Here is a 26,577-nt window from a genome sequence, read left to right on the forward strand (position 1 = left end):
ATGATGGAATTCATGCCATGAAAATGGCCAGAAGGGAACCAACTGGAAGCTGAAGCTTTGGTTGTTCGTATTAGAGAAGGCAGCTGCTCTGGGCTGAGATGACCAGCCAACAGTCTGCAGACCCTTTGGACAGGAAATTGTTCAAATAGACAAGAGGCTCATAGCCCAAGGCTCTCAATTTCCCTCTGACTCATGTGTGTCCATGAGGCACACAGCACTCCTTACGATGTGAGTTTTAAAGGAGAAAGGAGGAGGAGAAATCTCACTGCAAAGACCCTGAAGTGAGATGGGAGAAATAGCTCCGCTTCTAAGAACAGCAAAGGCGAAAACGTCAGGCAGGGGATGAGAAACAAGAGGGTGGCTCAGAAAACGGGGCGTGACCTGATTCTTCATCTTGGCGCACATGCAGTTTTCCTGTTCCTGGCACATCCATGTGAGTACAGCCACGCGTAAACTATTTTCTGTTTGCATTATTAATTTTGTTGATGGGGAAAGAGTACACTTTTGTATTTGTGAGCAGCAATCCTGTTCATGTACGACAGCTAGAGAAACTGCTGGTTTGCTCACCAGATGGTCAGAACCTGATTGACAGTCTCCTTCAAGGGAGCCTCAAAGGGCTGCTGGACAGTGGGATGAGCTGTTCAATTCCAAAAGGCTTTTCCTCACAGAAGTGACTCCAATAAGAATACACTGTAAAGCCCTCCTTATGTTTGACATAGCATGAATAGGGGTCCAGCAGAGAGAGAGGGAGACACAGAATCTGATGCAGGCTCCAGGCTCTGAGCTGTCAGCACAGAGCCCGATGGGGGGCTCAAACTCACAAATCGCGAGATCATGACCTGAGCCAAAGTTGGACGCTCAACCGACTGAGTCACCCAGGTGCCCCTGCGAATATCCAAATCTAGAAAGACAGTAATAACGCACCCAAAGAATCAGAGCTTGGGAGTGCTATAATATGATAGAGTAACTTCAAGCAGCTGGGAAGGGAGAGGAAATGTGGCCAGTGAATGAGAACAAAATAAAACTCTTCAGGAGGTTCTTCCCTGAAAGACAAGCTCCCACCAAGGAGCCCCTCTGGCAGGAAAACCTCAACCAAAGGACAGATCCTTCTAGAATCACCCAACGTGGCTGATTACCTGTTTCAGTTAAGTTGGCTTCCAGGTTCTCCAAAAGTAACAAGCACAAACATTGCTTGGCTTGTAAGTATTCACCCTGTGGCCTTCTTTTCTACCTATTTGCTTAAAACGCATCACTGCGATGGCTGAGATGCCCAGTGGATAAGCAGAATGAATGGGGCAAATTAATTCAGGGGAAAATGAAGTAGGTTTTTAAGCTTTTCGAGACGGGGATTCTAGGCAAGGAGTAGGGTACCCTCCATGCTTGGCCTGATGTATGTTTTGAGCACAAATTGCTGGCTAAGAAGTCTAAGAAGGGCTAGCAGTTCTTGTTTGTTTGTTTGTTTGTTTGTTTCTTCTTCTTCTTCTTTTAATGTTTATTTTGAGAGAGGAAGAGAGCTTGAGAGGTCGAGTGGAGGAGGGGCAGAGAGAGAGGGAGAATGAGAGAATCCTGAGCAGGCTCCATGCTGTCAGCATAGAGCCCAATGCAGGGTTCAAGCCCACGAACTGTGAGATTATGACCTGAGCCGAAACCAAGAGTCAGACACTTAACCGACTGAGCCACCCCCGTGCCCCTTGCAGTTTTTTTCTGAGCAAGGATCACGGGCAAGTTAAAATCTACATTAGTTTAATATAAAAGGGATTAATTGTGTGGGGGGAATTTCATGTGACTCATTTTACAGATAGAAGGCATCTTATTTTGGCCCAGGAAGAGTTTATAAGGAGAGGAAAAGGCAGGACAATTAGAGCAGAGAAGCAGAAATAGCAAATTAAACCCAAGTCAGCAGTCCTAATAGAGATTATTTATCCCCATTTGGGTGACGGTTCTTAACTATTAACAAAACTGCAATGTATTGCTCCCCAAAGGTACCCTGGGGCAGAAGACACAGTCCTTGCCTAGATGAGGCAAACAGCCTAATAGGGAAGAGAGGACACAAATACAAAATCCATAAAACAGAATAAGGGAGATCTTCTTAGGGTCAAGAGAATGACAGAGACAAGGAACATCAGAAACATTTCAAGAAGGAGTAATCAGCAAACCCTGAGTGGTCAGTGAATATGTCATCTGAAATGTGACTTGAAGGAAGAGTACCATCCAGATAAAGAAGTCAGTGGAAGGGAAAGAGTGAGTCCTGAAAGAAGCCCTTCTTAGGTATGGGCGTGGGAGTGGAGGGGAAGTCGGCTATGCCTGAGGGATGAGAACTACCCCAGTTAGGTTCTAAAGGAGGCTCGCCCAGAAGACTTCAACTGGGGAAGTGGGCAGGGAAGGCACTGTTTGGATGCCAGGTATACACCCACTGAAGCTAACAAATGTGGGTTTGAAACAAAGCTCTGTGGCTTAGAGTTGTATTTACCTCAAGCCAAGTTACTGAGTCTCTGGGCCTGAGCTATTCTCAGCAGCAAACTCAAGATACTAAAATTTTCCTCATGGGGTAGTTGTGACGATAAAATAAGACAGTGCATGTAAAGCACCTAAGGTGCTTCCTGGCTCATAATAGCTTCTCAGTAAACGGTACGTAGTGTGTGAACAGCTGAATGTAATGGAGATCTTTCTGGGAGCAGCACACAGGAGGGGTGAGATATGGAGGGAGTGAGGTCACACAGGCACCTGCAATGAGCTGCAGTTTGTGGGTGAAGGAGTAAATGATAATTAACAGAAGAGGGGAAAAACAGGACGACTGGGGAAGCAGACATTCTAGAAAATTTAGGCACTGATGTCCACTAAGCAGCTGGATATATGGGCCTGAAACAGGTGTCAGCAAGCTTTTCTTAAAGGGACTGAGAATAAATATTTTAGGCTTTCGAGGCTATGTAGTCCCTGCAGCAACTACTCAACCTTGCCATCAAAGCGTGAAATCAGCCATAGGCACTACAGAAACAAGTGGGCATGGCTGTGTTCCAATAAAATTGTATTTACAGGAACAGGACATGGCCACTCATCAACCCCTGGTCTAATGCGTACACAGGATAAGAGATTTGGTGAGACCACTGAAGCAAGGCAAAGATATGAAATTACTCAGGAGGAGGTTCAGAGCAAAGAAGAAAATTGCTAAGGATGGAATGTAAGAAATTATCACTATTTAAATTTTTTTTTTTCAACGTTTTTATTTTTGGGACAGAGAGAGACAGAGCATGAACGGGGGAGGGGCAGAGAGAGAGGGAGACACAGAATCGGAAACAGGCTCCAGGCTCTGAGCCATCAGCCCAGAGCCTGACGCGGGGCTCGAACTCACGGACCGCGAGATCGTGACCTGGCTGAAGTCAGACGCTTAACCGACTGCGCCACCCAGGCGCCCCAGAAATCATCACTATTTAAAGGGTGAACCACGGAGCACTTGCTGAGGCAAGAAAGAGGTGGGACAGCTGGACAAAAGCAGAGTTACACAGTCCTGGGAGAGGACAGCATCCAACACCACAGGCATAAAAATGTCTGAAAAAATGAACTGGATTTGGCAACAGGTGACTTTTAGGACAGCAGCTTCAGTAGAGGTGCAGGGGCAGATGCCTGATTCAATTACATGGACAGTCCATGGCAGGTGGGGAAATGATGGCAAAGGGAGAAGGGAAGGGGTGGAAGGAAAGGGAAGGGGTGGAAGCTCCCAGAGAGAGAAGGCTGAGGCTGATTAGGGAGAATGGCAGGCACGTATATTTATTTATAGGCTGAAGAGAAGGAGCCAGTGGAAAGGAAGAGCTTAAAGAAATGGGAAGGTCCAGGGGCGCTTGGGTGGCTCAGTCGGTTAGGCAGCAGGCTCTTGATTTCGGCTCATGTCATGATCTCATGGTCGTGGGATTGAGTCCGATGTCAGGATCCGTGCTGAGTTTGGAGCCTGCTTGAGATTCTCTCTCTCTCTCTCTCTCTCTCTCTCTCTCTCAAAACAGACAAACTTAAAAAAAAATAAAAGAAATGGGATGATTCACAATAGCCAGAAGGTGGGGAGCAACCCAAGTGTCCACCAACGGATGAATGGATAAACAAAATGTGGTCTGTACCTACAGTGGAATATGATTCTGCCTTAAAAAGGAAGGAAATTCTGACACACACTAAGACACGAACCTTGAAGAATCTTGAAGACTTTATGCTAAGTGAAATAAGCCAGTCACAAAAAGACAAATGCTGTAATGATTCCACTTACATGAGGTACCCAGAGTGTTCAAAGTCATAGAGACAGAGCGTAGAATGGCAGTTGCCAAGGGTTGGGGGATTGGTCATGAGGAGTTACTGTTTTGTAGGTAGAGTTTCAGGTTTACAAGATGAAGGGAGTTTTAGGGGTGCCTGGAGGTGAAGGCTGCATAGCAGTATGAACGTATGTGATACCAGCAAATGTACACTTACAAACTGGTAATAGGGTACATTTTACATATGTGTGTTTCATCACAATTTGAAAGAAAAAGGATATTAGTGGGAAACTAGTGAGATCAAAATAAATCCGTGGTTTATCTAATACCAAAGTTTAAAAAAGTATATTCACCAATATAATGGCATGGCAACCTTCTCCCTTGAGCTATTAGCTGTATAATGTTGTCGTTTGCCCCCTTTTGTTGGCATCAATGAAACAATTCAAACAGCATGACTAACTCCAATCAATCACAAATCTAAGCATGTATAAAGCTATTTTAATCAACCATACATAAATTATCCCCTGGTGTATTAATAAATACCTTAACCTCCCGAAGGTTCATGCATTCCTCCCAGGAATAAAACTTTCTTTTCATTCTAAAAGAGAACAAAGAAACAAATAGCATGCTTATTCCCAGTAACAGGCTAAACTTTCTTGTTCAAAAATGTTTCCATTCTAAATCCAGTGAATAGTGCTTAGAGTTGGTTTCAATTTCTACCAAATATTACACTATCCAAAACAGCATTCTATTTGACAATCTGGCAGTGCGATTGATGCCACATCACAAAGCTGCCCCAAAGGGATGGTACAGTGCAGTCCAAGGAGGCTTCGCCTGCTGTCTTGTTCTATCACTAATTGGCTAACCTTGCCCTGGAGGCAAATCCCTCAGGCTTATTTGATCTATACTAGAGCTCTCCAATAGAACTTTCTTTTTTTATTTTTTTATTTAAAAAAAAAATTTTTTTTTTAACGTTTATTTATTTTTGGGACAGAGAGAGACAGAGCATGAACGGGGGAGGGGCAGAGAGAGAGGGAGACACAGAATCGGAAACAGGCTCCAGGCTCTGAGCCATCAGCCCAGAGCCCGACGCGGGGCTCGAACTCACGGACCGCGAGATCGTGACCTGGCTGAAGTCGGATGCTTAACCGACTGCGCCACCCAGGCGCCCCTCCAATAGAACTTTCTGTACTGATGGGAATGCTCTGTACTATCCAGTATGGTAGCCACTGGACTAGACACATATGGGTACTGTGTAGTGGAATATGGCTAGCACAATATAGGAACTTCATTTTTAATAAAATTTAAATTTAAATGCCATTTGGTTACTTGCTACCCTGTTGGACAACACAGTTCTAGACCCTCTGGTATAGGGGTTGGCAAATGATGGCCCATGAGCCAACTGCACCCCACCATCTGTTTTCATGCAGCCTGTGAGCTAAGAATGATTTATCGTATTTTTATTAAAAAAATTTTTTTTATTAAAATTTATTTATTTTTGGAGAGCCAGAGAGAGACAGAGCATGAGCAGGGGAGGTGCAGAGAGAGGGAGACACAGAATCGGAAGCAGGCTCCAGGCTCTGAGCTGTCAGCAAAGAGCCCTCTGTGGGGCTCGAACCCATGAACCGTGAGATCGTGACCTGAGCCGAAGTCAGTCGCCCAACCAACTGAGCCACCCAAGTGCCTCAATTTATCATATTTTTAAATGGGAGGGGAAAAAAAATCAAAAGAAAAAGAAGATCTCATGATAGGTAATAATTTTATGAAATTCAAATTTCAGCTTCCATAAAGAGTTTTATTGGAATACAACCACACTCATTCATTTATACATAGCCTATGGCTGCTTTTACACGATAGCAGAACTGAGTTGTGATAGAGACCATATGGCTTACAAAGCCTGAAATATTTACTGCATAGCCGTGTACAGAAAAAGTTTGCCAACCTCGGCCTACAGCCTGAGGGGAGAGAGAGAGAACTCTATGGGCCAACCAGAAATCCAAGTTTCAAGGTTATATCTTTCATTGCACTACAATCACATGGTCTCCTTTGGCTCTTCCAGCAGCCCCAGGAAATAGATGGGGCAAGTGAGGAAACGAAGAAACAGAAAAGTCATGTCATTTTTCCCAAGGTCTCACTGTTGGCCAATAAGAGACCAACTTCCATCTCTCCACCTCACTCTCATACTCTGTCCCCAGCGTCATACCGTCTGCTAGCAGAGTAACCAGTTCCTTTGTTCATGCCCCAAATATTATTTAGCCCCCAACCACGTGGCAGGGGCTTTGTCTGCACTGGAGATACAATGAGAGGGGCATCCCTCATGGAACTGACATTGCAGTGGGAAGGCAGGCATTTAATCACTTTCTGTGCTGAGTGCTAGGAAGGAAGGGCACAGGGCATGGTGAGAGTGAACCCCAAAGTGACCTAATTTAGCCTGGTGTATCAGGAAGCACTTGTGGAATGAGGTGATGTTTCAATTAAGACCTGAAGGATCAATTGGCCTATGAAGGTGGGAGGTAGGGAATATCATGTGAAGACTGGGGCAGAAAGATATTTGGTGAGTTCAAGAAGCTGAAAGGCCAGAGTGGCTAGAACAAAATCGACAGTGGGGTAGTGACAGGAGAGAAGGCTGAAGAAATCAGGCAGTGGCCAAGTGATAACGGCAAGTTTTAGGTCCCATTAAAAACCGGGAGCTTGATCCTAAAATTGATAGGAAGATACTGCAAACTGCTGTAGTTTGGGTTCCTCTGAAAGCAGAGCCTGAGGCAAGGACTTGGGTGCAGGTAGTTTATTTGGGACGAGATTCCAGAAAGCCAGGGCAAGGAACAGAGAAACTGGGAATGGAGGGGTGGGAAACCCACTAAAGGGTGCGTTACTGAGCTGATACCAAGGTGGGCAACTGGGGCTCAGTCCTGCTGGGGACCTTCTAAAGACCTGTGTGGAAGGTGCCCTGGTTGAGAGTCTCTCAAGTGCACTTGGGGAGGGGGTGCTGGTAGTAGGCACAGAACTGTACACATAGCATGCTGAATTCAGGTAGGACAAGGCAACTTGACGGGGCAGAGGGGACACAGCGTTTGGCACAAATGGTTTTAGACAATTAGATTCATGTGTTTAAAGTAATTCTTTCAGACTGGAATAGAGAGGGGGTAGAATGGAAGCCAGGATCCCTACAGGGGAAATTCCTCTAGTGGCAGAGGTGGTAAATGATAATGGGTTGAATGGGAGGTTAGCAGGGAGAATACAGAGAAGTAGGTGAATCAGATAAATATATGGTAGTTGGAATCTATGGGTCTAGACGGCCAATGCTGGGCCTATGGAGGGAAGTCAGGAGGACATGCAGGTTTTGAGGGGATGGCAGTGTCATTTATCAAGATAGGAAACACTGACGGAGAAACAGGTTTGGGGCGAGAGAGGGAAAACGTTGGATATAAGCTCAGTTTGGGATACAACGAGTCTGACGTGTCTGCAGGTATCCAAAATGGAGATGTTGAGAAAGTGACTGGATATAGAGATGGGTGTAGCAGGAAGGCCTTAAAATGGTCCCCGAAGCCTCCCACCTCCTGGCATTCAGAGCCTTGCATAACACCTCTCCTTTAATGACTTGCTTCTAACCAATGGAATCAGCAATCTGTGAGAGGGTGTCACTTCTGTGATTAGTTTACAAAAGCAAAAAGATGTAACTTCCATCTTGGTAGAAGCCTCTCTCATTGCCTTTGTGGCCCCCATGTCTTGAAGCAAGGTATCATGGTGTAAGCTGCTCTCTGGGGAGGCCCACATGGTAAAGGACAGAGAACAGCCTCTAGCCAATAGCCAGCAGGGAACTGAGGCCCTCGGTGCAACCACCCAGTAGGTATTGAATGCTGCCCGTAATCACGTGAGTGAGTAAGCCTAGAAGTGGACCCATTCCCAGCCCAGCCTTCAGATAAGACCCCAGCACTGGCCAACACCTTGATTGCAGCTTCATGAGAGACTCTAAAGAACTCACCTAAACCATGCTAAGACTCCTGACTCACAGAAACTGTGAGATAATAAAGGTGTATAGTTTTAAACCATGAATCCTTGGGATAAATTGTTATGCAGCAACAGATAACTAAGACAGTGAGACTGGACTCAGATTGCAAAAGGCAAGTGGGGTGGGGAGGTGAAGACAGTAGTCCCCAGACTGCTACCTGTGTAAATGATCCAAATTAAGTCCTTCTCAGGGTTTCAGTTTCCTTTCCAATAAAATATTTCTTACCCTGCTCATTACTATGTCACAATATAAGACACTCTGGAAAAGTACTCACATCATATGCAAATCTAAAGTAGGAATGTGTTTAAGACCTCTGACATGAGCATTCCAGGGCCAACAGTCATTGAGCCCACAGAAATCAATGTCTAAGACTTTCCTCCATGCCTCCCATCCACGCACCTTTAGAAAATTTGCAATGATGAGAAATGCAGAAGGTGGAGTTAAAACGATGTTGACAATGTATAGTTGAGGATGAATTGATGCGAGTGAAGAATAAAACTTACTTTTTAATAGCAATCAGCTCCCCAGACTCAATGCTTCGTCCCAGTAGGACGGAACCATAGGTCCCATCCCCAAGTTGCTTGATCGTTGTGTATCTATTCATGGTGTGCCCGCTCAGGCCGGACACTCATCTCAGGGCCGAGGCGGTGCAGTCCTGCAGAGGCAGCAGGCCTCCCCGGAGTGTAACCAGATTTTTCGATGGCAGCACCAGCACAAGGTATTCAACAGAACGTGACTATCTCCCAAATACATATTTTCAAAGATCAGTCTTCTGCCTGGAGAGAAAAATGAGAGACAAGGGTAATTGCCAAGGTACATTTTAAGTTTGGGTATTTTTATCATCTAAATCAGGAGTCAGCAAACTATAACCCCCCAGGCTGCCACCTGTTGTTGTAAATAAAGTTTTATAGGAACACAGTTATGGCCACCTACTTGCATACTGTCGACAGCTGCATTCACACTACAAGAACAGAGGTGAGTGGTTGTGACAAAGACTATATGGCCTACAAAACCTAAAGTATTTATCATCTGGCCCTTTACAGAAAAAGTTTGCCAACCTCTGGCCTAAATAATGCTCTTTTCCAATTTTTACAAAATGAGAGATACCATTCTTGGAAAGTGAATTCGTCACTGACTCAGAAATGAATCAGTTCCAATTCAATGCTTTTCTGCTGACCAGCCACTGTGGGCAAACACTGCATGAAAACTATGGTCGACAAAAATTGCCGAGCTACAAGAATCTGTATATTTAGTCCAGATTTAGTACTAAATATACTGGGTTCTGTGTAATTCTGCTACAATTTCCAATGTAACAAAGCCAAGAAATGCTAAAATTAAAGCTCTCCTGATACGGAACTTACATGTGCTCCACGAACTATTTGTGGTTAGGCATCAACAGTATTATTTTTACTACTAGACGTATAGAAGCTAAACAAAGAACAGCTAATTTCTTAAGGTCTATATGTAGGGTATGCCCTTTTAAAGTCATTCAGTTGTGGGGCACCTGGGTGGCTCAGTCAGTTAAGCATTTGATTCTTGATCTCAGCTCAGGTCATGATCTCAGTCTGTGAGATAGAGCCCTGCACAGGGCTCTGTGCTGACAGCATGGAGCCTGTTTGGGATTCTCTCCCTCCCTCTCTCTCTGTCCCTCCTTTGCTCATGCTGGCTCACTCTCTCTCTCGAAATAAATAAACTTAAAAAAAAAAGTCATTCAGTTGTGTTTTCTTTAATAAATCGCTGATTTTTCAATTTATAAAATTGAGTCATTCAGTCTGCCTGGTAATAGAGAATATGTAGTAATAACTTAAGTGATTGCAATGCTTTTATGTAAACATTAATAAAATATAAAAGCTAAAATAAAAATAAGGTTTTTTTTTAAATATAAGCTCTACACCCAACATGGGGCTTGAACTTATGACCCTGAGATCAAGAGTCACATGCTCTACCAACTGAGCCAGCCAGGCACCTTGAAAATAAAGGTATTAAAAAACAAACAAACAAAAAAAAAACCCCTAGAGCTGTCAAACTAATTATTGAGAAGCCAAAAGATCAGAGAATACTGATTAGAAGTATGTGATATTCTGCACCTAAATCCAGTCTATGCAGCTTCTCCTTCCAGAAGAATTCCAGTGAATAAATGTTGATGGAAAGAGGAAAATAAAAAATTCACTATTAGGTAAATACCACAGTAAGATGTGTTACAGATAACATTCACTGATGGATGCAGCTATTAGTGAATGAAAGGTGGAGGAGAAACTGGATATTTGCATAGTTTCAAAGTATCTCTTAAGACACTTACTAACTCCAAAAGGAAAGATGATTAACTCCATAGGGAAAAATCCAGCAAAAACTTCCTTACCCAAGTGATCAAATTCAATGTAACCATTAATAAAACTTATGTCATCATGAACTCTGGATATGATGCTTTGAGAAGGGCATATCCCTTCCGTGGCATTCTTATCAAAAACGCAGAACTTCAATCTATTCATAGGAAAACTTCAGACAAACCCAAAATGAGGGACATTCTACAAACAAATGACTAATAGTCTTCAAAAGTGTCAAGATCATAAAAGGCAGGGATAGGCTGAAGAACTGTCACAGATTGGAGACAATTAAAGAGACATGACACCTAAATGCAATATGGGATCCTGAATTGGATCCTGGAAGAGAAAAAAGACATTAGTGGAAAAGTTGGTGAAATTTGAATAAGGTCTGTAGTTTAGTTAATAGCATAGTGCCAATGCTAATTTCCTAGTTTTGATCATTGTTTTATGGTTATGGAAGATATTAATATCAGGGGAAGATGAGTGAAGGATTTCTAGGAATTCTCTGCACTATTTTTTGCAACTCTTCTGGAAATCTAAAATTAGTTCAGAATTAAAAATAAATCCAGGGCACTTGGGTGGCTCAGCTGGTAGAGCATGTGACACGTGATCTGAGGATTGTGAGTTTGAGCCCTATGTTGGGAGTAGAGATTACATTAAAACATTTTTTTAATAAAATAAAATATTAAAAAATAAACCCAGTTACAACCTACTGAATGGGAGGAGATATTTGCAAATGATATATCTGATAAGGGGTTAATGTTCAAAATATATAAAGAACTGATACAACTGAACACCAAAGAAACAAATAATTCAATTAAAAATGTGCAGGGGCCTGAATAGACATTTTTCCAAAAAAGACCTACAGATGGCCAACAGACACATGAAAAGATACTCAGTATCACTCATCATCAGGGACCTGTAAGTCAAAAATACAAGATATCACCTCACACCTGTCAGGATGGCTAAAATAAACAAACAACAAGTGTTAGTGAGGATGTGGAGAAAAAGGAACCCCTGTGCACTATTAGTGAGAATGCAAACTGGTGTAGCCACTGTGGCATGGAGGTTCCTCAAGACATTAAAAATAGAATTACCATGTGATCCAGTAACTGCACTACTGGGTATTTACCCAAAGAAAAAGAAAACACTAATTCAAAAACATATATGCACCCCTATGTTTATTGCAGCATTATTTAGAATAGTCAAGATATGGAAGCAACCCAAGTGTCCATTGACAGATTGATGGATAAAGAAGATGTGACACACACACACACGAATAGTACTCAGCCATAAAAAAGAATGAACCTTGTTATTTGCAACAACATAGATGAACCAAGAGAGTATGTTAAGTGGAGTAAGTCAGTCAGGGAAAGACAAATATCATATGATTTCACTCACATGTGGAGTTTAAGAAACAAAACAAAACAAAGGAGACAAACAAAAAAGACTGTTAAATATAGAGAACAAACTGTGGTTGCCAGAGGGGAGGTAGATGAAGGGATGGGTTAAAAAAACAAAAAACCAAAAAAACCAGTCTATGTTCTTGTGAAGGTTGTGCAAGACCTCAGGAAGCTTTACATGTAAAGGTTATGTCTGATTTCACCACACTCTATCATATAACTGGAGAGCTTTCTGAGATTAAGCTTCCCCCATCGCAAACTCATTTCCCTCTCTCTAGAGCCATTTTAAGGCCCCTGGTTAAAGGGGCATTTTCCTTCATCTTGAAGCGCTACAGGATCAAACTCCCTGCAACTTCCTGCAGCAGCTCTTTATAGTGATGTATTCCATTGCTGATTGATAAATATTTATAAAGCACCTTCTGTATGATAGACCCTATGTTAAAGCCTGGGGATACAAAGAATATACAATATCGTTCCTTTTTTCAAAGATCCTAGTCTCATGGCAGGGGATGAGGCTGGTGGGTGGGCCCAGATATGTACTCATGAATATGCACTAAGGTATTTCAAAAACACTTAGGTTTGAGGTACAGGACGTGGGAGGGGTTAAAGAGAAAGCCTGCCACCGGCTTCCAGCTAGGTCAATTCCATCTGGGCTGAGGAGGGCATAAGCAAAGTCTTCATAAAAGATGGAGCTTGAAAAAAACAAGAAAAGTAGGTGTTCTGTTAGGTAAGACATTCTAGCAGTCCAAGGAGCTGAAACAAAGGCATAGGGGCTTCAACCTGGGAGGGAGGGGGTGGGGAGCTTGGGACTGGAGAGACAGAACCCCAGAGTTTTATTTGTGGAGGGCCTCAGATGCTATTTTGAAAAACAGAGGCTTCGACTGGATTCTGTACTAGGGGAGAAGGAAGCACTACAAAGGACGTCATTGGATCAGTGGAAAGGACTGGAATACAGATGACAGATTAGGTAAAAGTACTGCATCTGTATTACATTTCCTGAAGTTGATGCTTGTCCTGTGGTTCTATAAGAACATAGTGTTAGTTTTAGAAAATACATCCTGAAGGATATATAAGTAAAGGACCACGATGTATGCAATTTCTTCTCCACTGGGTAGAACAAAAATATTATGTGTGTGAGGGGGAAGAGTGTGAGTATAGAGAGGGAACAAATGGGGTAAAATGTGAATAATAGGTATATTGGGGTAAAGGTATATGGGTTTTCTTTGTACGATTCTTGCAAGTTTCTTCCTGTATGTTTTAAATTACTCTACATTAGGAGTTTAAAAGTGCTCTTCAAAATTGTAGAGGAAGGGAATCATTTTATTTCAGCTTAAAACATACAAATGTAGATTTATTCAATAAAACTTACTATTAGAGGGGCGCCTGGGTGGCTCAGTCGGTTAAGCATCCAACTTCAGCTCAGGGCATGATCTCACAGTCTGTGAGTTCAAGCCCCGCGCTGGGCTCTGTGCTGACAGCCTGGAGCCTGGAGCCTGCTTCAGATTCTATGTCTCCCTCTCTCTGACCCTCCCCCGTTCACACTCTGTCTTTCTCTCTCTCAAAAATAAATAAACACTAAAAAAATTAAAAACAAAACCCCTACTATTAGAACACTATCATATACCATGGCTGTGTCTCAACATAACACAGAAAGAGTACTTGAACCACAACATAGGCAATTTTTGACTCTGCATTTGTTTTCCCCTTTTTCATATTTATCTCCATCTATTTTTGATGACATATATGATTTCTACATCATTCATAATTTCATTTCCAACAAATAAAAATTCCTAAACCATTGTTGTATGTCATCTTCCTAAAAATCACTGGTACCTTGATTTGTCACATATCAGCTAATAAATCACATGCTCCATTAAAAAAAAGAAAGAAAGAAAAAAGGAGGCTTTGAGTTAGAGGCAGTGGGACGTTAGTTATGTTTTTTTTTTTTTTAAGTTGAGAATAACATGATCAGATTTGTATTTTGTAATCCAATTAAACAGAATATTTTTCTTAATGTCCAACTAAAACTTGCCTATTCTAACTTAAGCTAATTTCTTCATGCTTTGTTTTTTTTTTTTTTTGCAGATATAAAGAAACTCACAAAAATATGTGTGGACATGAAATCAGTAATCCAATGTGTGTCTCTCAGCCTTCTTGTGCTTTAATTATGCAACCTTTCCTCATAGGACCTTTTTCCACTCCTTTAATTATCTTTGGCATTCATCTCTGAATCCTCACACATTTCTCCATCCCCTTGATGAGTTGTGGTGACCAATCTTAATAATGATGTATGTTCCAGTACCACGTGGGCTCTCCCCCACTTTTTTTTTTTGCAATGGCGTCATACTACTGATTCATATCTATAAATTATTAATCATAGAAGCCCTTCTTTGGTAGTTAGTGTCCTACTACTTACTCATCCAATTAAATTGTATAATTGGGATAGTGCTTTCCTAGATTATCGTTGAGAAAGCTGTTTGTGAAAGAATTAAGAACTTTAGTGAAGTTAAGATAGAGTCATTTATTTAACACGGCCACCCCAACAATTTCTCTTTGTTATAGTTTGTCATATTATCATAGAACAAAATTCAATTACTCTAGCAAAATTTGACTCTCACCATGCCATGATAGCTGCTTTTTAATCTTACATTATTTCAGGTAATTACATAAATGATTGTACAATGGGTCAAACTAGTGTCTCTTCAGGCACTGATGTCAGGTTGACAGTGTACAATTTTACTGAACCTTTACTAAGATGCTAAGCATTATGCAAGGCTTTAGGGGCACATTATGGATAAGATAAGGGTCCTTCCTTAAATAACAACAAACACGATCCAAAAAAATGTAGAAAGTACTATGAGAATATGGTACAGAGAGCAACCAACTCCTGGGTGGAGGGAGGGATCTGACAACCCTTTGGAGAAGAGGTAGTTATGGAGATATTGAAGAATGAGCAAAGTTTTGCTATACAGAAAAGGGAGAGAAAGGAATTACAGATGGAGGAAGCTATGTGTGAAATGTCGGTGGTACAGGACCTTGGTGTGTTCACAGGAGGGCAAATGCCTAGTGGTTCCATCCCTGGCTGAACATTAGAATCGCCTTTAAAAAATGTTTTTTAATTAATGTTTATTTTTGAGAGAGAGAATGTGAGCAGGGTAGGGGCAGAGAGAGAGGGAGACACAGAATCCGAAGCAGGCTCCAGGCTCTGAGCTGTCACCACAGAGCTTGACACGGGGCTCAAACTCACGAACCACAAGATCATGACCTGAGCTGAAGTCAGATGCTCAATTGACTGAGCCACCCAGGTGCCCCTAGAATCACCTTTTAACAAATAACTGATGCCCAGGCCCCACCTCTAAGGAATGAGGTCGGGGGCGGGGAGGGGGGGGATGAGTTTCAGTAGTTAAGAAAGCTCTCCAGGTGATTCTAATGTGGAAGGAGGCACTAGGCTGTGAAGTATAGGGTTAGGACATAAAGACCATGGAGGGCAGTAAAGGAAATGGCAGGAAACGCCTAGAAACTCAGGGTAGGACCCAGCAGAGAAGGGGTATATTTGTCATGCAGGAATTTGGTCTTTACTCTGCAGGGGGGAGCTCTCCAGGGCTTTCAAGCAGGGAAATGATTGGAGAAAGATCCCTCTGGAGAACAAACAGATGTTAGGATAGAGACACTAGAAGCATAGAGACTAGTTTGGAGGGTCTGCAGTAGACCAGGTGATACCTGCTGAAGGCCTGAACGAAGGTCCCTGACTGGATGAATCTCAGATACAGGAGATACAGGTTTGGAATAGGGAATGTGTGTTTGTGTTACTCGGACAAGGTGCAGAAATAATGGGTCTGTTTTCTAAGGTGTTGAATTTGACGTATGTACAAAACCTCTCACTGGAGATGCTCCATAGATAGCTACAAGCGGTTTTATTTTTTCCAAAGACAATGCATTATTGGAGCTCTTAGGAGCACAGCATTCAGACAAGGTTGATACATTGCACAACTCTGGATGACAAACTTTGAGAGATATTGAAGACCACAATCAAGGGCCTAAATAAACACACAAGAAGAGTAGTTGAAGAAAGAATACTTGAAGTGAAAGAGACTTAGGAAGCCATGATCATAGTTTCAAGTGTACAAAGGGGTATAAGAGAGAAGGATTAGTTACGCTATGTCTGGATCCATAGAACAGAACCATGGCCAATCTCTTGCCCTTCTAGTCTCTACTCTAGTGGATTATTTCCCATACTAAAAGAATGCAGTGGTATTATTCAAATTAGCATTACACAAGAAGCATCAGTCAACCCAAAGTCTATTCTGAGCACACCCCAGCAGGAACTGGTTAAATACATTTGAGATCAGTATTTTCAGTTCACCATTTTTGTGGTGGCCCAAATATGATGACTCATGTCATAATCTGAAACCGAACAAAACCCCACTGCTGCTCTGGGAAAACAACAGGGCAATGGACAATGCAGTAGAAAAAAGAAGGGAGAGACAGCAGATGCCATTGCTGATCTACCCAATAGTAATGTTCCCCTTCTTGCTTAATTTACAAAACCCTGATTTTATTCAGGATCCAACATAATCAGGGATGGCAGCCACCTACCACAGCCCCAGGGCATGAACTCTGATCAGTCTAAGCCAAGCAAAGCAGTTCCACTTCTCACTAAAATTTGTTTAGGAATGGAACTATGGCTCCCACTTAGAAGATGGAAAGGAAAGTGAGCTGGTAAGGGAAAGAGAAAGGCTTCTGAGAAGGAAAGATAAAGACAATTGACAAAGAGGCTGGCCTATGTTTCTGCCTTTAACATGGTTGCATAAAACTGTAATGTTTAGGGCTGAGACAGCCTTCTAGTGACTATGAGAAATCAGCTCTAAAGATGAGAATCCAATCTGCTGAGAATGGATAAAAAGAAAGAAAGAGGAGGCTGAGTCCATGATGATATGATCTCTGAAAATATCAGCTTTAGATTTCTTGTTATATGACCTAATTAAAGGTCTTTGTTGCTGAAGCCAATGTTAGATACTCTATTGAGTACAGCCGAAAGCATTCTGGATACAGTAGACTAAGGCTACCCTGACTTAAGAGGCCAAATACAAAATTCTATCTATACAGAAGGTGGTAGATTAATCAATCAACAGTTTGAACTTCTGTGGCTAGCATGGTTTTGAAGACTAAAAGAGGAATATAGCTGGAGACAAATTAGAAGAAGTAATTCTCTGCTAGCCTAAGGTTTATTTTCCATCGACCATGATCTGCTTCCAATCTGGAAGAACAAATGACTACAAATCTTGTGGTGAAACAAACATGACTGTCCAAATATGGCCCTGGGTGTCACTCAGAGTTGCCTGCACAACTAGCCAGCTGGGACTGGGGATTCTTCTCCCCAGGATTTATCCAAACCCAACTTCTCTTGGACATTGAAGGTCCCTCCAAGTTAGGCAGACGGCACTCCCAGATAAATATTCTCTATAGCTGGCAACTAAACCTAGATTCTGTAAATCCTCTAATAAGGGCCCAATGGACAACACCGTTCTGATGCCCACGTGGGACCCACTCTGGATGTTACCAATAGTGAAACTTACCGCATGGAACAACAGAGCTTAAGTGAAAGGCAACCAAGGAAATCCTAGAACTCTCAGTCTGAGTCTTAACAGGAAAGAAGTTTCAACATACTAATGACTGTTTGTATTGTACACTCCTCTTTGATGCTTGAGAAACAGCTACATCTACAGAGTCAGTTCTTGACAAAAATTAAGTGACAAAAAGAAGACAACCATCAAATGTGTAAAATGCATATGTGAAATAAAAAGTTTGGTACTTCAGTGTATTTTATTAACTGAGTGTTTCAGAATGCTCATTTAGAACAAAAGCCACTATGCACTACTCTATGTTTTTAAACTGTAGCTAACCCAAGATGACTCAACTCAGTATGAAAATGAATCATGGTCGTATCATTCTGGTTCCCCTCAAGCCCATCATGTCTTCTCCTCTCCACGACATTTTGTCTGTAAGTCATTCCATTGAGATCTCAGTACATAAGGAGAAGACAGTTTCTACTTTTGAGTTCTTTACAACTGGTAAAAATTTTACAATTTTTTATAACTTGATAAAAAGGCAAAGTACTGTCTTTTCCATGGTTGTGAGGTTTACCCACATTTATGTTGCACAATATAGAAATATATGAAATATATATTTTTATATAAGTATACACACATTGGGGCCCCTGGGTGGCTCAGTTGGTTGAATGTCCACCTCTTGGTTTCAGCTCAGGTCATGACCTCAGTGTTTGTGGGATTGAGCCCCACATTGGGGTCTGTGCTGGCAGCGTGCAGCCTGCTTGGGATTCTCTCTCTGCCTCTCTCTCTCTCAAATAAATAAATGAAATAAAAAAATAAATAAACTTATTTATCAAAATAAATAAATAAACTTAAGAAATAAAGAAGTATACAAATATTTCAGATATACAGGAATATCTGAAATATGCTCAAAAAGTTAAAGTAGCAACAAAATACCACACATGTGAAAAATTATGCACAAGGGACTATGCTCAGTTCTGAGACATAAGATCCAAAGAGCTGTGGGAGGAGGATCTGGCCTGTAGGACCTTCCCATGTAACTAGGAGGTGGAACATACACAATGACCAGGAGACATGGAGGTTGGGGTAGGTTCCCAGGAGTGTGGAGACAACAAGAATGCTATAGGTGCACAAGAAGAAGTCACTTTGCGAACCACAGGTAAGGAATCTTAAGGCTTTGGGCGACTGATCTCTAAATAATGGCTAATTTCTCTTGTTGAGGACAAGCCATTTACCCATATGCTGACAAAAAATAACCTTTAAAAATATATATATAAAAACTCTTCCTTATCAGCTGAATTAGTTTCCCATGGCTGTTGTAACAAACTACTATAATAGTACCCTGGTGGCTTAAAGCAACAGAAATTTATTCTCTTACAGTTCTGGATGTCAGAGTCTGAAACCAGTACTGGGCTTCTCAGTGGGCTGAGATCAAGGTATAGGCACTTCCTTCAGAAGCTCTAGGGGAAATCCCTTCCTGGTTTCTTCCAGCTTCTGGTGGCCGCTGGCCTTCCTTGGCTGTGGATGCATCACTCCAGTCTGTGGTCACGTTGCCTTCTCATCTGGGTGGTGTCAAATCTCCCTCTGCTTAAGAATTTGTATTTGCATTTACGCCCACCCAGATCATTGAGGGTACCCCCCTCACCTCAAATTCCTTAATTTAATACACATCTGCAGTCTATTTTGCCATATAAGGTAACATTCACAGACCTGATATCTTTGGGGGATCTTATTTAGTCTACTACTCTCCAACAAAAGTCTCCAAGCCTTTCAAACAATCATCTGAATTATGGAGCAGTGCTTTTCATTCATTCAAAGTTGAGTGTTTTAGGAATGGAATCAGAAATCTGTGCTTACTTACCCAACGAGTTCCTTTTTGAAATACAGAGAGGATTTCTCTTTAATTTTGCACAGTGGACACGACTTGACAATTCTGACTGAAATCCCTGAATATATGACATTAGCATATGGTGATTCCCAAGTGTGGACCAGGGGTTGCCAACTAGCAGCCTGAGAACTGAATTCAGAGGTATGCTTTGAGGCTACAGTTAAAAATGGGGGGGGGGGGGCGGCCCTGGGCCGCTCAGTTGGTTAAGCGTCTGATTCTTGATTTTGGCTCAGGTCAGGATCTTGTGGTTGGTGGGTTTGAACTCTGAGTCAGGCTCAGTGCTGACAGTAGTCTCTTTCTCTCTCTCTCCCCCTATCCTGTACTTTCTCTTTCTCTGTCTCTCTCAAAGTAAATAAACTTTGAAAATAAAAATAAAAATAGAAAAAAATAAAAATAAAAAATAAAAATAAAAATAGGAACTCCACGGGCGCCTGGGGGCTCAATCGGTTAATGTCTGACCCTTGATTTTGGTTCAGATCTTGGATCCCAGGATTGTGAGATTAAGCCCCACGTGGAGCTCCCTGCTGGGGCTGGAGCCTGCTTGGGATTCTCCTCCCCCCTTCTCTGCCCCTCCACAGCTCACATGCATGCACTCTCTCTCTCTCTCTCTCTCAAAATAAATAAACATTAAAAAAATAATAATAAAAATAGGAATTCTAATATAAAAATGAGATTTGGGGTTTCTCTGGAAAAACTGAAGAGCTAATAACACGGGATCCTTAGCCTTCTATGGTAATAAGAAGCTAGAGAAATGAAGCTAAGAAGCTAGACTTGACAAGAGTCCCCATGCTCATCACAGTCCTCATTTTGCCTGTTGTCCCTAAAATGGATACCACATAGGTTGCCAATATTTTTAGTTGTCATTTATTTTTGTACCTTCACACCACTTGGTTACTGGTAGAAAAATATTTCTCTGTTCCTGTACCTCTACTGAAAGAGACAAAGTAAAAACCAGCCTGAACCACGCGCGGCCCCCCCCCCCACCCCGCTCCCCGAACTGCCACGTTTGAAGAAAAACTGGAGAAGAAAAAAATGTTTTTTTTTTTTTAAAAGAGAAGAGCAATTCCTTTCCTGTTTAACAAGCACACACCCAGCTTTCCTGAGTCTTCTACGTTTCTTCCTCTGCCTCTGACAGAATTTGAATTCACAGCTCCCAGTACTGACTGCCGTAGTAGTGGAAGGAATGCAGCCACACATCTTTAACGTGGGAATCGGCTAACCTGGTGATGAGCAGTGCTCTAAATACTGCTCGGACTCCAAGAATTAACTTGGATAAAGCACTCGTAACTAAGCCACACTTAGCTTCCTAATATATCAATTAAGCCAAAAGGGCAGTAATAATAATAATTTAAATACTTAGCATGTGTATAGTACTATTATGAGTGCTTTACATATATTAATGCATTCAAATCTCACAACTCTATCCATAGACACTATTATTATTATCCCTATTTTACAGATAAGGAAACTGAGGCACAAGCAACTTGTCCATAGTACTATTACCATCATCCTCTCTCCCCCCAATTTTCTAGATCAGGAAACTGAGACATAAGTGACTTGTCCAGGGTTATGTAACTAGTAAGTGATAGGCACCCAGGCTGACTGTACCAAACTCAAAAGTAAGGTGAAGATCTAAAGATCATGAAACCTTTTGAGGATCTGAGAATGGGAGGAATTAGAAGTACTTTGTAGCTCAAAGTCCATATACGGAAACCAGTGATGTCGCCATGCTCTAGGTGGCCTCATTCTGCAATCAAACATCAGCGAACCCAGCAGGGACCTCCCCAGCACCAACTGTCTACAATGGAGGCAAAGTGGATGCAGATAAAGAGGAACTGGATCCCACTTTGAACTCAAATGCATCCTCACGTAGACTCTGGGCTCACAGGCTTGTTGAATGCTTTTAAATAGCAAATAATGTAATAATGTTTGAATGTCTTCACCTGTCCTGCAGAATAATCACCTTCTTCTTGGGGTTTTGTGTCTTGTTTTTGTTTTTTTTTAAGGAAAGGTTTTTATTATTATTATTATTGAATGTATGTGTAGTTGTACGTATGTAATCTTTACAGCAAACATGGGGCTTGAACTCATGACCCCCAAATCAAGAGTTAGATGCTCCACTAAGCCAGCCAGGCACTCCCTCCTTGGGTTTTTAAACCTGGTATCAGGCATCATCCTTTGCTTTTATCATGGGACCCACCTGGGATAAGAAACCCTGACCACTTAACCATGCTCACACCACTTAGTCAAAGTCACTGTTGTTGGGATCATTTAGCGCTCTATTTAAAAATCCTCTTTTTAATTCAAACAGAATAATTTTTCTGTGACTATGTCACATATTGTAGATTGCCCCAAATCATTATTCTGGCTAAAGCTGAGATGCCCTTGACACCCTCATTTTTTTGCAACACATCCAGTCTTTTAATGAACACTATAGTAACAGAAGTCTTTTTCCCATAACACTATTTGATGCAGGCCCAGTATCTTCTGAGTCCGATTTCTTGGTTTTCTTTTACAGAATACATAATAAAGGAGAAGAGTATACAAAGAGAATGATGTATGAAGTATACATCATCTGTAAGACAGCAGTTTAATCACTTAGATTAGTGCTCTCAGGATTCCCTCCACCTCGTCCAGATCACATGGGTAGGGTCACAGGCACCAACCCTGTGACTTGGAGTACCTCTTGATCCTTGGGTTTACTTTCTGTGAAATCGGGATGTTGAACTGACTCATGATGAAATGAGGTGGTTTTCCCTCTCTAATGATCAGTGATTCTGTGACTCTCTGTGTAAGGATTCAAGTTAGTTTTTGTCTTAGAAAAAAAAGGACTGGGGCGCCTGAGTGGCTCAGTTGGTTGAGCGTCTGACTTTGGCTTAGGCCTAACCTCACCTCTCGTGAGTTTGAGCCTCATATCGGGAGAGCCCTGTGTCAGGCTCTTTGCTGTCAGCATGGAGCCCGCTTCGGATCCTCTGTCTCCCTCGCTCTCTTTACCCCTCCCCCACTTGTGGTCTCTCTCTCTCTCTCTCTCTCTCTCTCAAAAATAAATAAACTTAAAAAAAAATGACCAATGTTTCCACATTTCCTGTCACCCACATAAAAGCTAGCAAAGGGAAGGTAGTAGACCAGAGGCACCCTGCATGCTACATGACATCTCTTTCAGAAGACAGTGCTCTACTGACTCAGCCAGGCCCCCCAAATCAGAATCTACTCCTTTCCTTCCCTCTCAGTCCAGCTCAAACAGCACCTCAAGAGCTTCCTGTCCCAACCTGCAACAAGAGACACAGCTAATGGCTCTTTCCCCCAGCTACAACAGCATCCTGTCCCCACCTCACTGCTAGCCTCTCCCTGGGATCTGTGACATGCAAGCCTGCCCTGTGCATCAGCTGGGACACTCACCATGCTTCCTTCATCTCTGTGGCCTCACACCTCACATTCCACTTGCATACAGTAGGTACTCATTGTTTGACTGGTCAAAAGTTTAATTTTAGTCTTTGCTATTTATTTCCTGTATCACCCTTGGTAAGTATCTCCAAACATAGTGCTATTTCTTCATGTGCAAATTAATGATAATCAAATTGACCTGACCACAAATGCTGTGAAATTCTGAAATGGAGAATAGTAAATACCATGGAAAGGCTAAGGCAGGGCTTTCCCACCACAATGCTGGAATCACTGCTTCTCAGAGAATCACAGAAAGGCCCCCTCAGTGTCATCAGATCAGGTCTTCAGCCTTTGGGAAAGGCTGTACTCCACTAACACAGACATGCAGCCTTATTTTGCTTTCAGAGTTCCAGCAAATCTCTGAAACAAATGTTATGGTTTCTCTGGTTAGGTGACATTGGGGAAAACCTTCCTGCAATCTGCCCAAATTCCCTCCCTCCCTCCAGCTTCAATCCTCAGCAGAGGCCAAGAACATCTGCTTGTGGCCAGTAGCTCATACCATGTACCCTGCTCATTCACAGCCTGGAAAACAGGCTAGGTGCAGGGACAATAGTAGTCCATTCTTTATTCTTAAACTTTGAGAGTCATTGAATTGATGTAACAATTACTATTTTTTTTTTCTTTTAAGAAAGAAGACAGAAAACGGTACACAAACTTGGCCTTGTCTGGCAGTTGTGGTTTACCAGCCATGTTAAATTCAGACCCCTCCGAGCAGCTTTTCTCCTTCAGCCTTAATCGTTTTACACCGAAACTTTCTATCCTCAGAGGAAAACAGAATTACGTGTAAAATCATTAAATGGCCCTCCTCATGGCACTTTGGAGTTCCATTTTACCTCATCCTACAGGTAATTACACATTGTATTGATATTCAAACGTGTCATAACTTTACAAGAGTTAATGTTGTCAATTTACTTTAAAAGGGTACTAAAAATAGTACACTTGTGTTTATATTTTTCTTTCTGGGGCCTAGTCTTTCTGCTCATATTCATTTTAGCAAAAATGTCTTCTAAGTACTTTGCCTCTTGGAATAGTGCTTTTTTCTGCATTGAGGACAGCAGCCAGAAGACCAAAAGAGCCTTCTTTACGTGGAATCCGCCTTGCCTTTACCTTGACAAAGGAATGCATTAAAGATGCTTTTGGCTACTGCATCACCTGGAGTGAAGGGAGAAGAAAATCAGCTACCTGGTGTATCTCTGCTATTCCCCAGAAACTGTTCCAGTCTCGCCCTCTGTCTCCTCCTTCAATCCCACTTCTGAGCAAAAAACTTCTCATGCACCAGGGTCTTTAACACCACGAGTAGGATCCATGACTTCCCATTGCTTCTCCTAGGGTACCAAAGGGCGCCCCCGCCCTGAACCAAAAAAAAGTCTTCAGTCACTTGTAGGTTACTTTCAAACTGGGACAAGTCGTTGTATGTGGCTCATGCAGACCGTGAAGAACTGAAGGAAGAGTGAAATGTTGAAGAGCTGGAGGAAGAATCACTGTACCCTGACTCGTGTGACACTGTGGATGAGCTGGGGGATGGTCCCCAAAGCTTAATCAAGAAGGCCATCGAAGGTGGCGACAGTCGGGCCCCAGCTGCCTGCCTGATTGCCACCTCAGGATGGAAGGGTGGGCGAGGTAGGGTGAGGAGCAGATGGGGGCAGTGAACGAGAACAAGTCACATATGTCAGGTATTGTGCAGATATTACAGCACCTTTAACTCAGGAGCTGACCTCACTCCATAGAAGATGCTATGCTGTCATACACAACAAACCAATCAGTAACACAGATGAAAGAGGTAAAGGCTTAATATAAAAATAAAATAGAGCAGGGGTCAGCAAACGTTTTCTGTGAAGGGTTGGTAAATATTTTAGGCGTTGAGGGCTATGTCTCTGTCACAACCACTCAACTCTGCCCGGGTAGCACCGAAGCGGTCACAGACAATACGTAAATGAATGGGCTGTGTTCTAGTAAAGTCTATTTAAAAAAAATAGGCAACAGGGGCGCCTGGGTGGCGCAGTCGGTTAAGCGTCCGACTTCAGCCAGGTCACGATCTCGCGGTCCGTGAGTTCGAGCCCCGCGTCAGGCTCTGGGCTGATGGCTCAGAGCCTGGAGCCTGCTTCCGATTCTGTGTCTCCCTCTCTCTCTGCCCCTCCCCCCTTCATGCTCTGTCTCTCTCTGTCCCAAAAATAAATAAACGTTGAAAAAAAAAATTAAAAAAAAAAATAGGCAACAGACAGACTACGACTACAAGGCACAGCTTCTCTACCCCTGAAACAGGAAATCTGCACATAAACATTTTAAGTACTCTCCCCAATTATGCCTCGAGTACCCTCGGGTTACAGGGTGGCTCACACAAATTGTGTTCATCCTGAGAATATAAGCGCTTTTTTTTTTTTTTTTTTTTTTTTTTTTTTTTTTTTTTTTTTCAACGTTTATTTATTTTTGGGACAGAGAGAGACAGAGCATGAACGGGGGAGGAGCAGAGAGAGAGAGGGAGACACAGAATCGGAAACAGGCTCCAGGCTCCGAGCCATCAGCCCAGAGCCTGACGCGGGGCTCGAACTCCCGGACCGTGAGATCGTGACCTGGCTGAAGTCGGACGCTTAACCGACTGCGCCACCCAGGCGCCCCGCGCTTTTTTTTTTTTAATTAAAAATTTTTTTTTAATATAATTTATTGTCAGATTGGTTTCCATACAACACCCAGTGCTCATCCCAACAAGTGCCCTCCTCAAGGCCCATCACCCACTTTCCCCTCTCGCTCACACCCCATCAACCCTGTTTGTTCTTTGTATTTAAGAGTCTCTTATGGTTTGCCTCCCTCCCTCTGTTTGTAACTTTATTTTTCCCCTTCCCCTCCCCCATGGTCTTCTGTTAAGTTTCTCAAGATCCACATATCCGAGAATATAAGCACTTTGTGGGCAGAAGTTTTATTATGTTCATAACTACATGCCCAGCACCTAGACATGTACCTGGCATGCAGCTGGCACAAACAGCTGCTCACAACAAACATTTGTTGAATGAATAAATTAATGAAATGAGCACATGATGGGTCTGTAAAGGGTAATTGTGACTATTGGTGATTTTCCTGTACCACCAACCCCACGTCCACGGCTGTCCCATCCCCTTGTGCCCCTCCTTCTCTGCAAAATTGGACGATAATATGGGGGCCAGGGCATGAAAATTATGAATCCTCCTAAAAATTTTTACACAAATTTGAGAAAACATTTGCTTTTTAACAGCTAAGATAACACATAGAAATATGTATCTTTATTTTCTCAGTTTTGCCTATGTTAAATCAAAATTTAATAAATTGACTTTCAGAGCAAAGGCAGTGTCCAAGAGGCCAAAATCATTAATTATTACTTATTATTATTATTACTCATGCAGTGAGTAACTTTCACGATATTGTCAAATAGTAGTGGGACGTTATACCATAATACTTTACCTTCTGGCTCTGGGCCATTATCTTTCATAGTAACCATGAGGGCAGTCACATGTTATCAGCACTTCCTCACAGGTCGTATTACACCTACAAGGTAAAATATGACTCACATTGATCTTTCCTCAGAAATATGGGGCTCTCACAAGTTCCTGGCCATCACTGCACATTTATCAAGTGGCTACTCACAGCCCCAGGTGTGGGGGAAAACATACCAAAGGAAATGTGAGGTACCGTCATGGTCCTTTCACTTAAAAAAATTGAGTTAAGGTGACAAACTT

At 42.3% G+C, this 26,577-nt stretch overlaps 2 protein-coding genes and 1 long non-coding RNA gene across 9 annotated transcripts in view; 1 reads left to right on the forward strand and 2 right to left on the reverse strand.

Annotated features, from left to right (window-relative positions):
* The window catches only part of CILK1 (ciliogenesis associated kinase 1), a 37,587-nt gene extending 28,705 nt beyond the window's left edge, over positions 1–8,882 (reverse strand). For 3 of the 4 annotated variants that reach the window (XR_015251290.1, XM_025925692.2, XM_086707071.1), the window contains exons 1-2: positions 8,745–8,882; positions 4,776–4,830 (exon numbers count right to left, since the gene is read on the reverse strand). Coding sequence is in view for 2 of the 4 variants with exons in the window: in XM_025925692.2 (XP_025781477.1) it covers positions 4,776–4,830; positions 8,745–8,845 (156 nt within the window). In the remaining 2 variants the exon portion in view is untranslated. The remainder of the gene's footprint in view (positions 1–4,775; positions 4,831–8,744) is intronic. The other variant, XM_086707070.1, reaches the window with a different exon arrangement.
* On the forward strand, positions 1–24,843 carry LOC147580986 (uncharacterized). Its single transcript, XR_015251291.1, has 3 exons — positions 1–433; positions 23,499–23,715; positions 23,865–24,843. It is a non-coding gene; the product is annotated as an uncharacterized LOC147580986 (long non-coding RNA).
* LOC147580987 (uncharacterized) overlaps positions 8,875–26,577 on the reverse strand; it is a 22,253-nt gene continuing 4,550 nt past the window's right edge. For 3 of the 4 annotated variants that reach the window (XM_086707079.1, XM_086707078.1, XM_086707077.1), the window contains 2 exons: positions 26,303–26,386; positions 8,875–9,017 (listed from right to left, as the gene is read on the reverse strand). In XM_086707079.1, coding sequence (XP_086563205.1) covers positions 8,875–9,017; positions 26,303–26,339 — 180 coding nt within the window. In that variant the 5' untranslated portion in view covers positions 26,340–26,386. The remainder of the gene's footprint in view (positions 9,018–26,302; positions 26,387–26,577) is intronic. The other variant, XM_086707080.1, reaches the window with a different exon arrangement.

Source organism: Puma concolor, chromosome B2, assembly GCF_028749965.1.
Source record: "Puma concolor isolate L17-30 chromosome B2, mPumCon1.1.hap2, whole genome shotgun sequence".
Lineage (NCBI taxonomy): Eukaryota > Metazoa > Chordata > Mammalia > Carnivora > Felidae > Puma > Puma concolor.